Genomic DNA, 23,254 nt, shown 5'->3' on the forward strand with positions numbered 1-23,254 from the left:
ATGGCTGACCTTGTGGGAAATCAACGGATCATCGGCCAACGGATCTCCCGAATCGTTGTAAACCTGAAGAAGCGAGGAAAAGCCAACATCTCCATGGGAATGCTGCAAGCTGGCCTTAGCACGCTGCAAGAGCTGTGGGCTGATTTTCGGAAGGGAGATTCTCTCGTTAGAGCCGCAGCTGAGACGGACACGAAGGTTCGGGAAAGCTCATACCTCAAGGCCGATGAGTACGAGGACGTCCAGCAGGATTTCATCGAACAGTCTGGATTGTTGCGAGACATGATATCAGAGCTGAAGGCCGCGGCGACCGTTAAGGAAGCAACAAATTCAAACGCAACGGCAGGCGAGACGACCTCCGCAAGGTCACGCGCAGTGTTGCCCAAGATGTCTCTTCCAACGTTCGACGGACAGTACAAGGACTGGCCTCCGTTTCGCGATCTATTTACGTCGCTTATCATTGCGGACGCTTCTCTCTCTCCGGTCGAGCGTCTCCATTATTTAAAGGGATGCATGAAGGGCAGCGCAGCGTCCCTACTGAAGAACGTCAAGACGACCGCTGAGAATTTCCAAGTCGCCTGGGAGAAGCTGGAGGATCGCTTCGAGAATCGACGGTTGCTGGTACAGGCTCAAATCCGACTGCTGACGAAGCTCCCTCCGGTCCATAAGGAGTCCTCCGCCGAGATGCAGCGGCTTTTCGACGAGACCTTCGACGCCGTCGATGCTCTGGCCAATCTGGATCGTCCGGTCACCAACGCCACAGATTGGATCGTCGAACTAACCGTCGAGCGGCTTGACCGGCAGTCGCGGCGTGAGTGGGAGGAGTCGGTGAAGTTCTGTAAAGAATTACCCACGCTGGAGCAACTGAAGACCTTTATGATCGGTCGCATACAAACCTGCGAAGCATTAGAGGCTCCCCAGTCGGAAGGTGCAGCACCCCGGAAAACCTCGCAGGCCCGGGGCTTCAAGGTGCACCAGGTGTCCAAGGTTGGCGCTGCCGGGAGGTCCTGCTGTCTTTGCCAGGACCAGCATTACATCCAGAACTGCCGACAATTCCGCGATCAGACTCCCGCCGAGCGCAAGGACACGGTCCGAAGACTGAGCCTGTGCTTCAACTGCCTCGGCAACCATCAAGCGCACGATTGCAAGTCTGCTAAACGCTGCCAGCGGTGCGAGGGGAAACACCACACGATGATTCACGATGCAGCTCCACCCGCTCAGGAGAATAGCTCAGCTGGAATTCACGTGCAGCAGGTGTCCACGCCCGTAAGTAGTTCCGCGGTTATTCTCGGTACCGCTCGGGTGTCAGTTCTAGGTCCGCTTGGTCACCGCAGTCTTGTCCGAGTACTCATAGACCCCGGAAGCGAAGTCTCACTAGTCTCCGAAGCACTGGCGCAGCGGCTTGGCCTCCGGAGAAATCAGGCCCGTATTCCTCTTCGCGGAGTCGGCCGCTCAAGGGCTCAGTTTACCCGGGGGAAGACGGAGCTGACCATCTCGACTCATCACGGGCAGGAGACACCTTTAAGGATTCAGGCCTACGTGATCCCCGAACTCTCGACGTATCAGCCTAGGCATCTACCATCGCCCGGCGGCTGGCCTCACATTCAGGGGCTGAAATTGGCTGACCCGGGCTTCCATCACTCCGATCCTGTCGACATTCTCCTGGGAGCCGAGTCCTACGACCTCATACTCCTCGAAGGTGTCAAGAAGGGGCCCCCACACACGCCAGTTGCTCAGGAAACCCTCTTCGGCTGGATCTTGACAGGAGGATCCCGGTCGGCGAGCTGCAGGGGCTCTGCGGATCGGGTCGAGGCCCCCGTTCACCACTGCCGAGTAGATCGAGAGCTGATGGCCTCCTTGTCTAGGTTCTGGGAGCAAGAAGAGATCGAGGTGTCGATTCCTGTCACTGAGGAGGACCGTAGAGCCGAGGACCACTTCGCCGCGTCCTACAATCGGCAGCCAGATGGACGGTTCATGGTGCGTTTGCCGTTCAAGACCCGACCGGAGTTGGGAGAATCCAGGCGCACCGCCGTGCGGACACTTGACGGCCTGAGCTCCAAGTTTCGTCGTTCCACGGAGTTCAGGGTAGCTTATCAAGACTTCCTGGCCACCTACGAGGCGCTTGGGCACATGTCCTCGACATCTCCCTCTCATGTGAACACCTACTACCTTCCTCATCACGGGGTGCTGCGGGAGAGCAGCACTACGACCAAACTGAGGGTAGTTTTTAACGGCTCCATGCCCTCGTCGAACGGGAAGTCTATCAACGACTTCCTCCTCCGGGGCCCGAACCTGCTACCGAATCTGGCGGACGTGCTGCTGAAGTGGCGTCGGCACCGATTCGTCTTCTCTGCCGACATAGAGAAGATGTACCGGCAGATTCTCGTTCATCCCGAGGACCGACGGTGGCAGAGGATCGTGTGGAGACCTGCACAACGAGAAGGCATCGTAGATTACGAGCTGAGTACCGTAACCTACGGGCTCGCCTGTGCTCCTTACCTGGCTATTCGCTGCCTGCACCAACTCGCCCAACTGGAAGAGCATCGGTACCCTCGAGGCTCGCAGGCCGTCCAGAGGGACATCTACATGGACGACGTCCTCACCGGAGCTGACTCCCTTCCCGAGGCTCGGAGCAAGCAGCAGGAAATTCGAGAGCTCCTCATGGCGGGCGGATTTCCTCTTCGGAAGTGGGCAGCCAACTCAAGGGAACTCCTGGAAGGACTCTCCCCCGAGGAACGGAAGGGGATAGTCGAATGGGACTCTCCTACGTCTCATAGCGTCCTAGGTATCCGCTGGCTCCCGTCATTGGATTGCTTTCAGGTCTCCGCTGCCGCCTCGACCCGGAACTCAGGATACACAAAGCGATCTGTGCTCAGCGGTACTGCTCAGCTATTCGACCCGCTCGGCTGGCTAGCCCCGGTCACGATCGTCGCCAAGGTCCTGATGCAGTCCTTATGGCTCCTGAAGGTTGGCTGGGACGCACCACTGCCCGACAAGGAGGATCTTCTCTGGCAGAAGTTCCAACAGCAGCTGCCGACACTCCAAACCGTCAGCGTCCCTCGATGGCTCGGAATCTGCGGGCCCAACCAGGCGCTCGAGATCCACGGGTTCGCCGACGCATCGGAGCGCGCCTACGCTGCCGTCGTATACTCCCGCACCGTCAACGAGGAGGGAGCAGCTACCGTCTCGTTGATCGTCGCCAAATCGAGGGTCGCGCCGCTCAAACGAGTCTCGCTGCCCCGACTAGAGCTCTGCGCCGCCTTCCTTCTAGCTCGTCTCGTCCAGCACGTTAGCAAGGTGCTCGACCTGCAGGATGCCGACCTACACCTCTGGAGCGACTCTTCGGTGGCCCTCAGCTGGATTCAGGGTCATCCTTCCCGCTGGCCTACATACGTTGCGAACCGAGTCGCAGAAATTCAGCGGATGACGCCCTTCGCCAAGTGGCATCACGTCCGCAGCGCGGAGAACCCGGCTGACTGCGCTTCCCGAGGCCTGTATCCTTCGGAGCTTCCGAGCTTCGATCTGTGGTGGCGAGGTCCCGGATGGCTCACATCACCCGGCCACCCTCGGGCCTCATCGGACCCGGAGGCTAGCGACGAGGGAGCTGAACTCGCAGTGCACCACGTTGTTCGCAGGTTGGAGAGCCCATCCGGTTCCATGATCGAGCGGTTCTCTAACCTGACTCGCCTGCTCCGAGTCCTGGCCTGGTGTCGTCGTTGGATTCCTGGAAGGAGCAACGGAGAGTCAACCCTCTCAGCCTCGGAAGTACACGCGTGCCAACTCACCCTTTTGCGGCAGGAGCAGGCTTCACATTTCGAGGAGGAGATTCGGGCGCTCAGGAAGGGCCAACCAGTCCCAGCCAAGAGCCGGTTAGCTAAACTCAGCCCGTTTATGGATGCAGACGGAGTGCTGCGCGTTGGAGGCCGCCTTCAGGTCGCCAACCTCGCCTATGACAGGACGCATCCCGCCATACTCCCAGATGACTCACCCTTGGCCAGGTTGTGGGTTGACGCTGCTCACAGGCGATGCCTCCATGGGGGGACTCAACTGACGCTCGCCACTCTGCGGCAGGAGTGCTGGATACTCAAGGGTCGGCCAATGGTCAAGTCCTGTATCAGGCGATGTATCACCTGCATACGCTGGAGAGGACAAACGGCGTTAACAAAAATGGGAAACTTGCCGGTAACTCGAGTGACTCCATGTCGTCCCTTTTTCAGGTCGGGGATTGATTACGCGGGACCAATCCAGCTCCGAGCCGGTCGTGGACGTGGTCAGCGTACCTCGAAGGGATACATCGCTGTCTTCATCTGCCTTTCCACCAAGGCTGTGCATTTGGAAGCTGCGTCCGACGGGTCCACCGATGCATTCCTGGGCGCTCTACGGCGGTTCACGGCACGGCGAGGGCGCTGCGCCGAATTGTACAGCGACTGCGGGCGGAATTTCGTCGGTGCCAACCACGAGCTCCGGGCACTTCTTCGAGAAGCAGGGAACCAGGGGGAAGGGCATTTCGCCGCAGCCTCTCGTGAAGGCATCCGCTGGAAATTCAATCCCCCATCGGCTCCACACTTCGGCGGAATCTGGGAGGCTGCCGTGAAGTCCGTGAAGCACCACCTCCGCAGGATCATCGGCGAGCAGCGACTGACCTTCGAGGAGCTGACCACGCTCCTGACCGGTATCGAGGCTTGTCTCAATTCCAGGCCCTTAATGCCCTTGTCCGACGACCCGGAAGACCCAGTGGCTCTTACACCTGGGCACTTCCTGATCGGAGAACCGCTTACGGCGATCCCGGAGCCCAGCCTCGCGGACCTTCCCGCGTCTCGCTTAAACCGGTGGCAACTCGTGCAGCAGATGCAGCAGCATTTCTGGAAGCGCTGGTCTCGGGAATATCTAAACTCGCTGCAACCTCGAGTCAAATGGCTCCAGGATAAGGCCCGGATAAAGGCCGGAGCTCTTGTCTTAATTAAAAGCGAAATTCTTCCGCCTACGCAGTGGCCGCTTGCTCGCGTCGTAACCGTGCACCCGGGACCAGACGCTTCAATTCGAGTCGCGACAGTTCGCACCGGCACGTCGCAATTCCTCCGGCCGGTGCACAAACTAATTCCCTTGCTGCCACCGGACGATGGGGAAGGGGGTACGAGCGAGGCCTCCGAGACTGACCGGATGAGCGGTTCTCCCGATCCTCGCCTACAACAAAATTCACCGTAGGCACATTTTAGGTTAAGTTCTCTCTAGGCTAATGGTTCAACTCATCCGCCCATTGTAATTAGAATTCACTCACCTCATTAATGCACTTCATCCTCACTGTACATTCACCTCATCTTCACTTGGTTCACTGTAAATTCCCATTTTTCACTCACGACACATTGTTCACGTACTACGCCACGCGTTGTCGCTCCATTCATTACGTCTCAATTTCGTCAATGAATGACGAGGCGGGCGGAATGTTTGGGATTGGCTGCGCGTGACGACAGATCTCGCACGCGAGATCCACCGCGCCGCCCCACTATTGGCGGGTGCTCGTGTCGCCGCGAGATCGACGGTCGATCGACGGCGAGTCGTGCCATAGGCTGTCGCCGCCGGATTGATTATCGACGCGATAATAGACATTCTATTGGCCCGGGTTCAAATTCGGCAAGTCATCGTTCCGGCGGTGATAGGAAACCGCTCGCGGCTCGCCGACGATCAGATCGTTTGTTCATCTCTCAACGTCAACATCGCGAAATAGTTCTCAAATCGATAAATAGTAGCTCAGACGTCGCGCGTCGTGGGACCGGTCTAGCTATATCATTTCAGTTCGGGATTCTCCTCAGCTCAGCGGAGAATAATCATAAACTCTCTCGGTTTCACACATTTATTGTAACCTGAAGTCCAACCGGTGGGCTTCACATTGTACATATTCCTTGTAAATTTACTCCGTGTAAGTGACGGCCGTTCGACGGTAGAATAAAGTGCTAGTCCCGTACCGCATAATTTATTTTCCGTCCCAATCCGTAACAGAGGATATGATAGGAGAGAGGATTGGATGGGATAGAGGATAGGATATAGGATTGGATAGGATAGAGGATAGGATAGGACAGAGGATACGATAGGATAGAGGATACGATAGGGGATTGGATAGGATAGAGGATAGGATAGGATAGCGGATAGGATAGGATAGATGATAGGATAGGATAGAGGATACGATAGGGGATTTGATAGGTTAGAGGATAGGATGGGATAGAGGATAGGATAGGATAGAGGATATGATAGGAGAGAGGATTGGATGGGATAGAGGATAGGATATAGGATTGGATAGGATAGAGGATAGGATAGGATAGAGGATAGGATAGGATAGAGAATAGGATATTATTGAGGATAGTATAGGATAGAGGATAGGATATTATAGAGGATAGGATAGGATAGAGGATACGATATGGGATTGGATAGGATTGTGGATAGGATAGGATAGATGATAGGATATTATAGAAGATAGGATAGGATAGAGTATAGAATAGGATAGAGTATACGAAAGGATAGAGAATAGGATAGGATAGCAGATAGGATAGGATAGAGGATGAGATAGGATTGAGGATAGGATAGCATAGAGGATAGGATAGGATAGAGGATATGATAGGGGATTGGATAGGATAGAGGATAGGATAGGATAGAGGATAGGATAGGTTAGAGGATAGGATGGGATAGAGGATAGGATAGAGGATAGGATAGGATAGAGAATAGGATAGGATATCGGATAGGATAGGATAGAGGATAGGATAGGATTGAGGATAGGATAGGATAGAGGATACGATAGGATAGAGAATAGGATAGGATAGCAGATAGGATAGGATAGAGGATAAGATAGGATTGAGGATAGGATAGCATAGAGGATAGGATAGTATATAGGATACTATAGGGGATTGGATAGGATAGAGGATACGATGAGAAGGCACGGGCCCTCTCCGGGAGGATCGCCGAGGCGCTTGGGGGGACCGGGGTTAAGGTCTCCCAGGCGGTCAAGCGCGGCGAGGTGCGCGTGGCGGGCCTGGACGACTCGGTGTCGTCCGGGGACGTAGCGGTGGCGCTGGCGGCGGCGGGGGGGTGTTCCGCGGCGGAGTTCCGGGTCGGCGAGATCCGCAGACCCGCCTCGGAGCAGGCGCTGGGCTTCTGTTGGGCCCAGGGCCCCCTCGCGGCCGTCAAGAAAGTGGTGGCGGGAGGCCGGCTGCTGGTCGGCTGCTCCTCGGCCCGCGTCGAGGCGCTGAGGGAGCGGCCCCTCCAATGCTTCCGTTGCTTGGAGACGGGGCACACGTGGGCGACATGCAAGAGCGCGGTCGACAGAGGCGCGTTGTGCTACCGCTGCGGGGCGTCGGAGCACCGGGCTTCGGTCTGCAAGGCCGCCCCCAGGTGTCCGCTCTGCGCGGACCTGGGGAGACCATCGGGCCATAGATTCGGGGCCAAAGCGTGTGCCCCGGCTCCCAAGAGGGGCCGCGCGGCGACGAAAGAGAAGGGCGCGTCTGGGGCTGCATCCGCGCAGCGGCCGCAGACGGCGCCGGGGGCCCGGCCCTCCCAGGGAGGGGACTCTGCAGAGCCCATGTTAGAGTAGGTACTTTTAATCCTACTCCGGTTCTGCAGGCGAACCTCAACCACTCGCGCGCGGCACAGGACCTGTTTGTCCAAGCCGTGCGCGAGTGGGGGGCTGGGCTGGCAGTTGCGGCGGAGCCGTACGCAATCCCCGAACACCCCTTCTGGGTGGGGGACGAGATCGGCTCCGTAGTAATAGTGGCGGGTAGCCGCCCCGGGTCACCGTCGGTCTCCCTTCTGGAGCGGGGCGAGGGATTCGTGGCGGTGCAATGGGGGGACATCGCGGTTGTCGGGATCTACATCTCGCCGAGCTGTGGCCTCGATCAATTTCGGGGGTTCCTGGGTGGGCTGAACAGCTGCATCGCGCGGTGCAGCGCCCGCCCGGTTCTCGTTTTGGGAGACTTCAATGCCCACGCGGTATCGTGGGGGAGTCCCAGGACGACCACTAGGGGTAGCGAGGTGTTAACCTGGGCGGCCGGCCTGGATCTCCGGTTGATTAACCGGGGATCCACGCCGACGTGCGTGCGTCCGCAGGGGGTCTCGATTGTCGACCTGACATGGGGGACTCCCTCGGCCGTGCGCCGGGTGTCGGGATGGAGGGTGGCCGAGGAGATAGAGATTGCGTCAGACCATACGCCCATCGTCATGGACGTGTGGCCCACCCTCCACGCGCGGGATTCCCGGCCGGGCCGGGGGGACCGACGGCCGCGATGGGCCTTGAAGCGGCTGGACGCGGACGCGTTCGGGGCCGCGGTAGCCGCGGCGACATGGACGGGGCCGGCCCTGTCCGAGCTGGCGCCTGCGCAAGGGGCGAGGCGGCTGCGGGAGGTAATGACGGCGGTGTGCGACACCGCCATGCTCCGCAGCCGGTTCGCCCCCAGGAGGGCGGCGTACTGGTGGTCCGCCGGCATTGCGGAGCTCCGGCGTGCCTGCAATGCCGCGCGGCGTCGGTACGGCCGAGCGCGTAGGAGGCGCGACGACGAGGAGGTGACGGCGAGGCTCGGCGGGGAGTACCGAGCCGCGCTCGGGGTTCTCCGCAGGGCTATCGCGCGGGCCAAGGCCGACGCGTGGTCGGAGCTCGTCGGCACGGTGGACTCCGATCCATGGGGGCGCCCGTACAAGCTTGTCATGAACAAGCTGCGCGCGTGGGCGCCTCCGGTGACGGAGTCGATGGACCCCCACCTGCTCGAGGGAGTGGTGGCGTCCCTCTTCCCGCGAGAGGGGGGACAACTGCGCCGCTCCCATTGGGAACAGGAGCCTCTCTCCTGGTCCGCAGAGTGGGAGGTGTCGGCCGGCGAGCTGGGTGAGGCGATGGCCAGAGCGCGGCGGGTGGGCCGCAAGGCCCCGGGCCCGGACGGGGTGCCGGGCCGCGCGTTGGTCTTGGCCCTGGAGGGGGGACTCGCCGCCGAACTCCGGCAGCTGTATAACGGCTGTCTGAGGGAGGGGGTGTTCCCCACGGAGTGGAAGTCGGGCAGGTTGGTCCTCCTTCCGAAGGGGGGCAAGTCCCGGGACTCGCCCTCAGGGTACCGGCCAATTTGTCTGCTGGACGAGGCGGGGAAGTTGTTCGACCGCGTACTCGTTGGACGCCTCGTCCGGCACCTGTCGGCGGGAGGGGTCCCCGATCTGAGCGGGGTTCAATTCGGCTTCCGGGAGGGTCTCTCCACCGTCGACGCTATTCAGCGGGTGAGGGCTCTCTCGGAGGCCTGTACGAGGGGGGGCGGTGTTGCGTTGGCGATATCCTTGGATATCGCAAACGCGTTCAACACCGTCCCCTGGGATCGGATAATGGAGGCCCTGGTCTTCCACCGGGTGCCTCTGTATCTCAGAAGGGTGATCGGGAGCTATCTCTCCGACAGGGGTATAGAGTATCCCGGCCGGTACGGGATGGTGCGCAGGGGCGTCGTGCGCGGGGTTCCGCAGGGCTCGGTGTTGGGCCCGTTGCTGTGGAATCTTGCGTACGATCGCGTCCTGCGGGAGGAGATGCCTCCCGGGGTCAGCCTGACGTGTTACGCCGACGACACGCTGGTATTGGCCACCGGGAGGTATGCGAAGGAGGCCATCTGCCTGGCGGAGCGCGGCGCGTGGCGCGCGGTGCGCGCGATCCGGTCGCTGGGCCTAGAGGTGTCCGTCGAGAAAACCAGGGCCATGTGGTTTCTCCGCTCGGCCCGGTTGGCGGCGCCTCCCCAGTGCTGGATCTGCGTGGGGGAGGGGATGGTCAAGGTCGGGTCCCAGATGCGGTACCTGGGACTCGAGCTTGACGGCCGGTGGCGTTTTGACCGCCACCTTGAGTCGCTGGCGCCCCGGGCGGAGAGGGCGACCGCTGCGCTCGGTCGCCTTCTCCCGAATCTCGGGGGACCCTGTGGACGGGTGCGTCGTCTGTTCGCGGTGGTGGTGCGAGTTTTGGTCCTGTACGGAGCCCCTGTGTGGGCGCGCGATGTCTTGGCTAGGGGGCGCAGTGGCGGCACACGGTCGCTGCTGCGTCGCATCGAGCGCAGGCTGGCGATAGGCATCGTGCGGGGGTACCGCACCATTTCATACGCGACGGCGATGGTGATGTCGGGGCTGATCCCCCTCGAGCTGGAGGCCCGCGTGTTGGCGGATGTGCATACGCACTCCAGGGAACTCCGGCTCCGGGGGGTGGCCCCGGATCAGGCGCGGCTCATGGTGGATGAGCTCAGGCGACATGCTCGGCGGCACGCAGCCCGGGAGTGGCGCGATAGCCTTCCCGGGACGAGGGAGGGCGAGAGGCGGGCCGTTCGGGCCATCCTCCCGGTGTTCGATCAATGGAACAGGGGATGGATGGGGCATAGGGTCTCCTACCGTGTGACGCAGGTGATGAGCGGGCACGGGTGCTTCGGCGACTACCTGTGTCGCATCGGGAGGGAGACCGAGGAGGCGTGTCACCACTGCGGCGAGCCGCGGGACACGGCGCAACACACTCTGGAGGAGTGTCCGGCATGGGGGGGAGAGCGCCGTGCCCTGCGGCGCGCGGTGGGCCACGACCTCTCGCTCCCGGCTGTCGTCGCTGCGGCAGCCGGTGGCGAGGAGGCGTGGAGGGGGTTCGCTTCCTTCTGCGAGCGGGTTATGCTGCGGAAGGAGGCTGCGGAACGGGATCGGGAGCGTAATCACGATCCCGGCCGAAGGGGGGGGGAGGCGGCGCAGGGTACGCCCCGGGGGCGTACCCCCGTTGCGACGCCTCTGACGCGAGCGGGGACGCCCTTGATGATCTCGAGGCGGGGGATCGGATATCCCCTTACACTCGGTCACCAACGGCGTCCCCGGAGGCCGCCGGGCATCTCGAGCGGGGGCTCGGATGCTCATCGGGCGGCCTAACAGGGGGGAAGGCGCCACGTCGTCCGTTGCGTGGTGCCTTCGGATAGAGTAGGTACGGGAGGGGGCCGCGTCCCCCCCTGGGTGGTATGCTAAGGCGGGGGCACACCGGATTGACATGCGCGCGCCGAGCACGGGTGCCCCCAGGAGTCTAGGGACGGACGGGGAGGAGTTAGTGGGTATACTCGGCGTTGCACCAACCAGCCGAGGAGTCCCACATAACCCAGACCACCCCCCCCCCGGGGGGGTTCGGGTATCCGTAACGAGATTACCTCCTCGGAAAAAAAAAAAAAAAAAAAAAAAAATAGGATAGAGGATAGGATAGGATAGATTATAGGATCGGATAGAGGATAGGATAAGATAGGATAGAGGATACGATAGAGGATTGGGTAGGATAGAGGATAGGATAGGATAGACGATAGGATCGGATAGAGGATAGGATAGGATAGGATAGGATAGAGGATAGGATAGGATAGGATAGAGGATTGGGTAGGATAGAGGATACGATAGAGGATTGGGTAGGATAGAGGATAGGGTAGGATAGATGATAGGATCGGATAGAGGATAGGATAGGATAGGATAGAGGATAGGATAGGATAGGATAGAGGATACGATAGAGGATTGGATAGAATAGAGGATAGGATAGGATAGATGATAGGACCGGATACAGAGATAGGATAGTGGATTGGATAGGATTGAGGATATTATGGGGTAGAGGATAGGATAGGATAGAATAGAGGATAGGATAGGATAGAGGATAGGAAAGAGGATAGGAAAGAGGATAGGATAGGATAGGATAGAGGATAGGATAGGATAGAGGATATAATAGGATAGAGGATAGGATAGGATAGAGGATAGAATAGAGGATTGGATAGGATAGAGGATAGGATAGGATAGAGAATAGGATAGGATAGAAGATAGGATAGGATAGAGGATAGGATAGAGGATAGGATAGAGGATAGGATAGAGGATAGGATAGGTTAGAGGATAGGATAGGATAGAGGATAGGATAGGATAGAGGATACGATAGAGGATTGGGTAGGATAGAGAATAGGGTAGGATAGATGATAGGATCGGATAGAGGATAGGATTGGATAGGATAGAGGATAGGATAGGATACAGGATTGGATAGGATTGAGGATATTATGGGATAGAGGATAAGATAGGATAGGATAGAGGATAGGATAGAGGATAGGATAGGATAGAGGATAGGATAGGATAGAGGATAGGATAGGATAGAGGATAGGATAGGATAGAGGATAGGATAGGATAGAGGAAAGGATAGGATAGAGGATAGGATAGGATAGAGGATAGGATAGGATAGAGGATAGGATAGGATAGGGGATAAGATAGGATTGAGGATATGATAGGATAAAGAATAGGATAGGATAGAGGATAGGATGGGATAGAGGATAGGATAGGATTGGAGATAGGATAGGATAGATGATAGGATAGGATAGAGGATCGGATAGGATAGAGGATAGGATAGAGGAATGGATAGGATTGTGGATATCATGGGATAGAGGATAGGATAGGATATATGATATTATAGGATGGAGGATACGATATTATAGAGGATAGGATAGAGGATATGATAGGGTAGAGGATAGGATAGGATTGAGGTTAGGATAGGATAGAGGTTAGGATAGGATTGAGGATAGCATAGGATTGAGGATAGGATAGGATAGAGAATAGGATAGGATAGAGGATAGGATAGGATAGAGGATAGGATAGTGGATAGAGGATAGAGGATACGATAGGATTGAGGATAGGATAGGATAGAGGATAGGATAAGATAGAGGATGGATAGGGTAGAGGATATGATAGGATAGAGAATAGGATAGGATAGAGGATAGGATAGGATAGAGGATAGGATAGGATTGGAGATGACAGAGCGATTCGAAATTTCACCGGAGACGTATCGGGAGAAATTCGCAGAGTTCGGAATTAAAACTTCAATCTAGCTTTTACGAATAGGGATAGTACAGTGAACACCTTATTTCGCGATAACGATTAGAAGTTACGACATAGTCGCGAGTTAATAAAACGCGGAGTGTCGTACCTAATAATTATTCTGTGCGGAAAATTTCGAGCCGGGTAAATATCTACCGGGATACTTACCGAAAAAGGGAAAAGTTCCGGCCGGAGGGTTTAACCCAAAGGGACGAACCTGAAAAATAAAAGAAAATAAAATTAGAACAGAGTATAAAGTGGAAAAAAAAACAGTGAAAATAGATTTTTGAAAATCGGTGTGATAAGGAATAATCCAAACAGAACGGTATGAGTTAGGGTTTGGGTTAGATTTAAAAAAAAAAAAATAAAAAAGTGAGAAAAATTAGAAAAGTGAGTGATAAACGGAACCCTAGCAGGAAGAGTGAAGCGAGCTAAAAGACAGAGGGTGAACAGTCTTTTGGGAAGCCAGAGAAGAGAGCAGAAAAATACAAGGAAGACCGATTTTCGCAAGGGGTCGGTCGAGTCCTCCACTTTTTCGTCCCTCGGAGGGAGAGAAAGTAGAAGAAGGTAGGACAAGGCGTATATCGCTACCGTGTCTCGAAGTCTTCTTTGCTGTTTTCTCGTTTATCCCTCCCTCTGCTTGCGGGGCCTAGAAATTAGAAAAATAGGTAAAAATTAGGAGCATATGAAGAGATACCCAAAAAGTAATTTGGCGAAAGTGCAGGGCTAGGCCTGGGGTTTAATACGAGCCGTCACACGATTTTTTCGGACCACCGGTTTTGTTAGGCGATTTTGCAATTATGTCACCTCGCATAAGTTAGCCGATCGGGGCGAAACTCGGTTTCCAACAATTGTCGAAGACGGCGAGTAATTCAGGGTCAAAACGGAGAAGTATTCTCCCCCCTGAGAAACATTTTTCGTTTTACCCCCCCCCCTTTCGGAGATACAGAGAAAATTAGTTCGAATTTAAAAAAATTTGAAAAAGTAACGCGGTGAAAGCCCTGCGTGCGACGAGACCTTTCCAACGAGCCGTCGCACACCTAAAACGGACTAAGTTTAAATTTTTCAATATACCGGGTGTCCCAAAAAGTTTTGGGAAAAAAAAAATTTCTGAGCACGTGGGCCTACTCAGGGGGGTACCCCCCGAGGTTTACATGGTCTCCGAAGCTGGACTTCGGAGGCTACCAAAAACTTGCGCCCCCCAGCCACAACCGAGTTAGACACACCCACAGGCAGATAGGGGCATTTCTCGAAGAAGTGCTCCACAGGACAAGTACTAGGTATCTCCACCGCTATCCAGTCCGATAATAAAAAGTGGGGGTTGACTAGGCTAAAACACCTAGTTACCTCTAGAGCTCAAGGTCAACTGGGCAATTTTCGTGAAATCTGGGATATCCTAGGAGATCTTTAGACTTTTTGTGTTTCATCCGTTAGATTAGTAAGCGCAGCATTAGTATATAAGTGTAAAATAGAAAATAGACTATATTCGTAATTAGGCTAATTTTCAGTTATGTGTGCGATTATAATAGATTAGAGCAATTAGAGAGTAATAGTTTCTTTCATTAGATTTAGAATACAGCGATTTTTGTTTTGTATAAATAGTGCGTAATTTTAGTATACAAATCTTGCAAACCGTTAATCACTGATTGTGTACTTACCAGAGAAAAGCATCTTAGTTGTTGTGTATTCACCTGAGAAAATTATGAGAGATTCATTTGATTTTGTATTACGATAGATTTATTTTATTTTATTTTGTACTTACCATAGAATCCAAATAGAGACAAATACCTTTAATTTCTCCGTCTACGTAATTTATCACCACCCAACCTTGCAACATAAAGAATTAATTAATTAATAAATAAATAAATAAATAAATAAACAACAAACAATAAAAAGTATATAGAATAGAGCAGTGAACGTAGTGCATTTGGCAGTCTTAGAGGAAAAATAATAATTCAAAAAATTTCGGTTTAGGGTACTACATTTTATTCATTTCATTTATCTCATTTTATTCTTCTTTTCCTCTTCCTCTTTTCGAACCAACTAAATTGCGGCTTAAATAGATAGGAGAATAGAAAGGATTAGCACAATAGAAAAGGTAGGGGGGAACGGGAGAAGGAAAAACAGATAGTCAGGAAAGTAGCTATACATAAAAAGAAAGAGACAGAGACGAGTGTTTAACCTGTAGAAGAAATAGGGGTACCCGCATGGGGGGGGGGGGGGAGTAAGAAGCGTATCGAGACGACCGACCCCAAGCGAGGAACAAGGCGAAACAACAGAGAGAGACGGCCGTTGACAATAACATAACGGTAAAACGGAGGAACCTTCAACCGCCACCACCGACAATCACACAAACAAGCATACACACTCATACTTTCACCCATACACTCTGACATTCACAAATATACGAATCTGACTCAAGACAAGACAAGACAACACAAACAGAAGGACAGACAGAGAGCGAGACAGAACGGAGACCCAAGGAGGAACAAGGATGGAGGAAGAAGAGAACTTTCTTACGCCCCACCAACCACTAGAAAAGGAAACTTTTAGGATATTCAGGAAAAGTGATAAAATTAAAAGGAGTACTGAAAAAGAGAAAGAAAGAAGCAAAAGAGACAGAGACATTTACGAGACAGACTCGGAATCTGGAACGCCAGTGACTTTGCTATCTAGTACAACGCTGAAAAAGAAAAAAATGGGAGATTCTTTCAATTCATCAACCCAAAAAAATAACCGGAGTGGGAAAGAAATTGATGATAAAGAAAAGGAAAGAGAAAGGGAAAAGGAAAAGGAAGAAGAAGAGGACGTCCTCAAATTAATCAATGAACTTGCAAGTCTTCTCAAAAATACAAGAATATCGACGAAAGAGTTAAGAGCCTACTGTACTGACCCCGCGAGGGAGGTAAGGGGTTTCACGAAAAACCATGCAGCCCAAGCGGACAGACAACTGGAGGCGGCTATAATACGTATCAAAAATATCGAATTAATAATCGAAAATAAGAACCTGAAAAACAGTATCATGCACAGAGAGTTAGGGACACAATGCTCTCCCCTTAAAAGAGAAGAGGCAATGGATCAGACAAAACCAACAGTAGGAGGAGCAAGAAAGAAGATCTTATATGAAAGCGAATGTGAAGGAAATATTGAAAGTAGAGAGAGTGAGTCCAACAATGACGAAGGATGGAAAACTATAGAAAACAAAAAGAAAGCAGAAGAAAAAAGAGCTCTCAAGAAGAAGAAAAAAGAGGAGAATACAGAAAACGAAAAAAGGAAAATAGAGCAAGAAAAGAAGAAAGAAAATGAAAAAGAGAAAGAAATTGAAAAAAGGAACAGACCGCCCCCGCCCCCGAAATCAGAGGCGATTATCATCAAAACGTCGGAAAATAAAACATTCGCTGATCTCTTCAAGCAGCTGAAATCCAATGCGGGTGATAAGATGAACGGGATCCACATGGTAAGAAAATCGAGGGGAGGAGACCTTATCATTGAAATGGAGAAAGGCAACAACGGAGGTGAGTTAGAAAAAGTCGCAAGAGACACTTTGGGACAAGACTGTAGGATTAGAAGAATGGCCCCGAAAGTGGTCTACGAAATTAGAGATTTAGATCCCACATTAGATAGGGAAGAACTGAAAGAAGAATTGTCAAAAGTACAACAGATTCAAAAAGAGGAAATTGAAATCAAAACAATGAGATTTGGGTATGGGGGGACGAAGATGGCGGTGGTAGCCCTCCCCGCTAAAGAACTCGAAAAAATAGGCCAAGAGGGAAAAATCAAAATAGGTTACACTAACTGTAGAGTTAAAAGAACTGTTAATATCCTCAGGTGTTATAAATGTCATGCATTCGGGCATTTATCGTATAACTGCACGATGGATTTTAACGGCCAAGAGTTGTGCAGAAGATGCGGAGCGGTGGGCCACCAGATAAATGGCTGCGAGGCAGTCAGATGCTGCGTCCTTTGCGTGAGGGAAGGAATTCACGCCTCCAAGGCTGAGCACGTGGCGGGGGCGGCAAACTGCCCCCAATATAGGAAATATTTGGAGCGCACAGCTAAGAGTAATCCAGTAAATTCACCCTAAAGATTCTACAGATCAACTTGAATCATTGCAGACTAGCCCAATGTCTGCTAATGCAAACGGCAGTAGAGATGAAGGCAGATATTGTCCTCATCTCAGAACCGCTATTCAACCCAGGAAACTGGATTTATTCAAATGGAGGTACCTCGGCGATTTGGGTCACCAACTGTAATGGAGTAAAAAGGCATGAGGATGGCGACAGCATAGATGAGGATTACGTAGCGGTAAGAATCAAGAAAGCAACGTTCGTAAGTACGTACATATCACCAAATATTTCATCCGACCTCTACGCGTACAAAATCAAGAAATTGATGAATTTTACGAACCTTGAGAAACAAAGAGGTAATAGTATTTTACTAGGAGGTGACTTTAATGCCAAGTCCCCAGCCTGGGGGTCCACGAAGCAAGATCTCAAGGGCGAGATACTCCTGGAGGAACTCCTCGGAACAGAGCTGTACCCTTGCATCCCAGAAGGTGGTCACACTTTTGAGAGGGGAAAATCCATCTCCAATCTTGATTTCATTGCAACCACAAAAGACCTGCAAGAAAAAAAAACATGAAATATCGAACAGAGTCTTAAATATAGAAACGGCATCTGACCATAAGTACTTATTTACAGAACTGAAGGATTCAGGAGAAATACAGTACTCCAGGATGAAGCAGGGGAGCAGATGGAAAATCACAAGGACAGGAATCCTCAGGCTGGGGACCGTCATGGAAAGGGTTTTAAGAGAACAAGGACTAAACGAGGTAAATACGTTTACTCAGGATGAAGAAAATAATTTCCTCGATTATATGTATAGAATTTGCGACGAAGCCCTTGAGAGGCCGAACTTAAACAACAAAGGGGAAAGAAACAATGCATGGTGGAACCCGGAAATAAAAAGAGAAAGGGCCAAAACCCATAAATTAAGAAGAGAAGCGCAGAAAGCAAGAAAGAAGGGAAAAGACGACGAAAGAGAAGCACTTACCTTCCTATATAAGCTGGCTAAAAAAAATCTTCAGAGGTTAATTTATAAAGCGAAGGAAAAATCTTGGCAAGAACTGTGCGATTCAATAGATAAGGACATATGGGGAAAGCCATATAAAACAACAATTAGGCAAGTTAAAAAGAATAACTCTCCCGCTTCTTTATCATATGACTTTTCAGAATCTGTAATGAGGGGCCTGTTTCCTCAACAAAGTGAATCGACTGACCACGGAACGCAGGATAGGCAAGGAATGGAATCCCTTTACCAGGACCTGAGTGGAAATCGGGCTGATACCATGCCGGAAGTCACCATAAACGAAGTACTGGCGGCCGCCAAACTTCTCAAGCCTGGAAAAGCCGCGGGTATAGATGGGATGCAGCCTGAAATTGTAAAAACAATGGCCGAATGTAGACCGGATAGATTTTCTGCCCTTTTAGCAAGAGGGGTCATCCCCCAACAATGGAAAAAGGCGAGAACTATTTTACTCAGAAAGGAAGGTAAAGACCCCTCCACTCCTTCGGCATATAGACCGATTTGTATTTTAGACGCTGCGGCCAAACTCCTGGAGTATGTCATACGAGCAAGGTTACTCGGAGAACTCGGAAACAAGCCCTTCAACGCGAACCAGTTCGGATTTACCAAAGGAACGTCGACAGTGCACGCAATGGAGAAGGTCAGGAAGACAGCCATCGAAGCATCGGCAAAGAACAGATATGCGGCCATGATTGCACTAGACGTAAGAAACGCATTTAACACCCTGTGCTGGAAGGCAATAATCAAGGAATTGAGAAGAAGAAAAGTGTCCGAGTATCTTGTAAGGATCATTACTGACTACTTCAGGAGTAGGGTAGTAAAATATGAATCGAACGAAAAAACAGTCGAATTAGAAATGAAAATGGGAGTCCCGCAGGGATCCGTACTGGGACCCTTCTTGTGGAATGTGGTTTATGATGGGCTCCTCAGCAGACCGAACCCGCCCATGTCGGAAAAAATCGCCTTTGCGGACGATATCGCCATAATAACCCAGGCAACCACCGAAAAAAGGCTTAAGATCAGGGCTGAAGCAATGGCAGAGGATACGAGGCAATGGATGACTACAGCGGGCTTAGCACTTGCCGAAAATAAGACCGAGATTATGATGCTCAATTGCAAAAGGGTGGAGGAGGGCCTCGGCTTTAAAATTGGGGAAATCGAAATTAAACCGAAACAGGAGCTAAAATACCTGGGGATTACCTTCCAACCAAACAAAAGTTTCAAAATCCAAATTGAGATGGCCACGAATAAGGCAATAAGAACTATGTCTGCACTGAGCAGAATTATGACCAATAAAATGAGGACCAGGCAAGCCGGACGCAAACTCTACTATATGGCAATGGAGCGGAGAGAGCATCGATTTCAAGGATACTGAAAAGGACCCAGAAAATTGGTCTGACAAGAGTAATATCAGCATACAGATCTCTACCGCTGGAGACGATGTCGATACTGGCAGGAGTTACACCATGGGACCTAAAAATAATAGAGAGAAGGGAGATCTTCGAAGAAGAGGAGGAAATAACAGAAATGGCAGAAATAATACGACAGCAAGATGGAGAAAGAGAATACGAGAGAGATCAAAGAACATCTATAACTAACAATATAGCAGACGAAGCAGTAGAAAACACAGAGGAATTGGAAGAAAGAATGAGATCACAACTCAAAAAAATAATTAGGAGACAGGCCAAGGAAAGGACGCTGCAAAGATGGCAACAAAAATGGGAAACAGCAACAGTAGGGAGATGGACCTATAGATTAATCCCCAATATATCAAATTGGATAAATAGAAAGCATGGAGAACTAAACTTTTATCTCACACAGGCACTCTCGGGTCATGGTGTTTTTAACTCTTTTAGAAAGCGAATAGGAAAGGCGGAGACCGATGACTGCTGGTACCATCAAGGGATAGCGGACACTCCTGACCATACCTTGGTAATCTGCCAACAATGGGAGGACGAAAGGAGGCCCTTATTGGAAGCTCTAAAAGCGAGGCCTGAGACCCTGACCATGGAAATAATCATGAAGGGGATCGTCGAAGAGGAAAGGATCTGGAGGGTGTTCGCGGCCTTCTGCAGGACCATCCTGGCGAAAAAGGAAGAGGAAGAGAGAAGAAGAGAGAAAGAGCTTCGAGACAACCCAATTATGAGGGGCACAGAGGACGACCTAGAATCGGCGGACGCTGATAGGATGTACGACCTGTAATGACTTAAGTTAAGTAATTAAAAAAAAAAAAAAAAAAAGGAAAGAAGTTTAATACGAAATTTTAGAATAGTACTGTAGAATTAAATGCGCCTAAAATGAAATGTTTGTGTGTCCCAGCTGAAGCGGGGAGGTGACGGGGGGGGGGGGAGGACGTGAGCCGTGAGCCGTCGAGCAGCCGTCGAGAGGAGGGAAAGGACGACCCCCTTAGGACCAATGGAGGGAAAAACTGCAGTCAACCAACGCCTGAGGAGAAAGCGTACATCGCGGGTCCAGGCTAGGAAGACAACACAGGCTACAAACTCCATGAGTTCGAGGGAGGGACACCGCTGCCTCCCACGCACGACGCCAACAACAACACCAGCACCCTCAGGCTGACCCCCCCCCCCCCGGCGGCCTCCACCGTGGGAAGCTGGGACGCGCGGCGGAGTAATGACCGACAAAGTAAGGACCAGAGGCGTAGTGCTTACGTTTTCGGTACGGCGGAAATCTGAGAATTAGGGCAAACATAAGAGTAGCAACTACAGATTAATGCAACGTAACCTTGATTGTAATGCAACTCTGATTATGCAATGTAATGGAATTAATTTTATTATAATTTTACTTTAGATAATTATTATAAGTAATGATAGGAAAACCCCTCGAAGCCCTATCTTGTAAACCGGACGTTTTTTCGGGACGATGGAGAAAGTATATCGGGCTCATGATATATAAGAATAAGAAAATCGGAAGGGTTGGGAAGGATTAAAAAGTACATAATAATCTAAACCGTGTTCTCTGATAAGCACGGGCTTGAAATTGTAACTTCGAAAAGCAGGATCGAGAACAAGAAATGAGATCGTATTGCAACGGTGTGAAAGCAGCCTTATGGGCGGTAAACGGCGGCTCTTATTCCTTAGTCTCAAGAAAACGGGCCGGTAAGGGCTTCGAATAGGCGATTACGGCATCCCAGAGTTCGAAAATTTACAGTTAGAGATTTGATATATACAAGAAATGCTCAATACGACAAGGTTAACATATTATAAGAAATAGGACGCTCTCCACTCGGTAAACTGGGGGCAAGGTTAATGTAGAGAAAAAGAACAGGCAAAGCGACCTCCGAGAGAACTGTTGGGAATAACAACCGAGCCAAATTTTCAAATTCAAGGGGGTATCGGAGTTCAACTCCTTTGTCTCGGAGTAAGGCAAAACAACTAGCGTTCGAAAAACGGTCGAACGAAAGCAGAGAGGGGGAAAGTCACCGAGGCCTCCCGAACCCCAACGAAAAATTTCAGACAGAGCGATTCGAAATTTCACCGGAGACGTATCGGGAGAAATTCGCAGAGTTCGGAATTAAAACTTCAATCTAGCTTTTACGAATAGGGATAGTACAGTGAACACCTTATTTCGCGATAACGATTAGAAGTTACGACATAGTCGCGAGTTAATAAAACGCGGAGTGTCGTACCTAATAATTATTCTGTACGGAAAAGTACGTATAATACTAGAAAACTAGCAAAAAGTAGTGAAGTGGCTAATAATAGTTAAAAATATTACGAGGATCTCTCTTTTTGGAAACAGTTAAGAAGCGTAATTTCAATATAACGCGCCCACCGCAAATCATAGATTTTTTCAGTCAAGTTATTATTCTAAGATAATTCTAGATAGGGTCAATATGACTAGAAACAAGGAAAACCTCGCCTAACTACGGCACACGGGAAATAATGGATTAGATCTATAATAAAAACGGCGCGAACAAAAGTAAAAACGGAAAAAACTAGGGTTCGGTAAAAGAGTCGAAGATCAAACTTAGTATACATTAGTTTTATCCTATGACAAACAATTTTGCGAAAAAATTTTTCGAAAATATAGCCAAGGAAAAAAGTAAAAAATTTGCTCAAATAGATCGAAAAAGTTCAAAAGTCAGGTTAGGATTGGAGATAGGTAAGGATAGAGGATAGGATAGGATATATGATAGGTTAGGATAGAGGATAGGATAGAGGATTGGATAGGATAGAGGATAGGATAGGATAGGATAGAGGATAGGATAGGATAGAGGATAGGATACAGGATTGGATAGGATTCAGGATATTATGGGATAGAGGATAGGATAGGATAGGATACAGGATAGGATAGGATAGAGGATAAGATAGGATACAGGATAGGATAGGATAGAGGATAGGTTAGAGGATTGGATAGGATTGAGGATATTATGGGATAGAGGATAGGATAGGATAGGATAGGATAGGATAGGATAGGATAGGATAGGATAGAGGATAGGATAGGATAGAGGATAGGATAGGATAGAGGATAGGATAGGATAGAGGATAGGATAAGATAGAGGATAGGATAGGATAGAGGATAGGATAGGATGAAGGATAGGATAGGATAGAGGATAGGATAGGATAGAGGATAGGATAGGATGAAGGATAGGATAGGATAGGGGTCCGAGGACCTGTGGCCTCTACAGTGGGACCAGCTGTCCCACTGTCGAGCCGTTCTCTCTATTTGAGGGATGTCACAGGTCTGAAGTCCTCTCGCTCCACCTCCTCGTGGTGGACCCTGGGAACACACATAGTTGTGTGTTGCTAACGGAGCGAGGGGCATTCCGCGGGAAGTAGTCCCAATGATGTGTGAGGCGATGCCGGTGGGATCTTCGGATCCTGGCAGGGCCTCCCATGCCGGTAAGGCTCACACGGAGGGATGAAAACCGCGGGCTCTGTGTCCTGCGGGTAACGACCGGGGAGGTCGCCGCAGGGCCCCATACCGTAAACCGGTGGTCATGTTTTACCGGAACGGGGGGCTTGCCTTAATCGGCCGGCCTGCGAGGAGGATAAACCTCTATAAAAAAGTCTCTATTCCCAAGCTATCGTACACGTGGCGAGGGGAAACTCCCGGACTAAGCACCGGGGGTGGGCGGTGGATGCACCGCTCATTAGCGTTTGTACACCTCGGGATACCTGCCGACCTCCCGTTGTAAATAGGCTTGCCTGGGTAGTGGGGGCTCTGCCCAGGTGGACATTTCTTTCCCGCCATACTCGTGGGATCAAGTATGGATTGTTTAATAAATAAAAATGATGAGGTTAAGGAGGGGGAACCACACCCGGAAGTGGTTGAGGGGGGAGCTGTGGTGGCCCCAGTGTCACCACAGGTT

The 23,254-nt window shown here is 51.3% G+C and overlaps 1 protein-coding gene across 1 annotated transcript; it reads left to right on the top strand.

Moving 5' to 3' along the window:
• LOC143363083 (uncharacterized) lies at positions 1-5,202 on the top strand. Its single transcript, XM_076803704.1, has one exon. It carries the CDS (start codon positions 1-3, stop codon positions 5,200-5,202), a length of 5,202 nt encoding a protein of 1,733 aa, XP_076659819.1.
• Positions 5,203-23,254: the final 18,052 nt, after the last annotated feature.

This window comes from Halictus rubicundus, unplaced genomic scaffold, assembly GCF_050948215.1.
Source record: "Halictus rubicundus isolate RS-2024b unplaced genomic scaffold, iyHalRubi1_principal scaffold0019, whole genome shotgun sequence".
Lineage (NCBI taxonomy): Eukaryota > Metazoa > Arthropoda > Insecta > Hymenoptera > Halictidae > Halictus > Halictus rubicundus.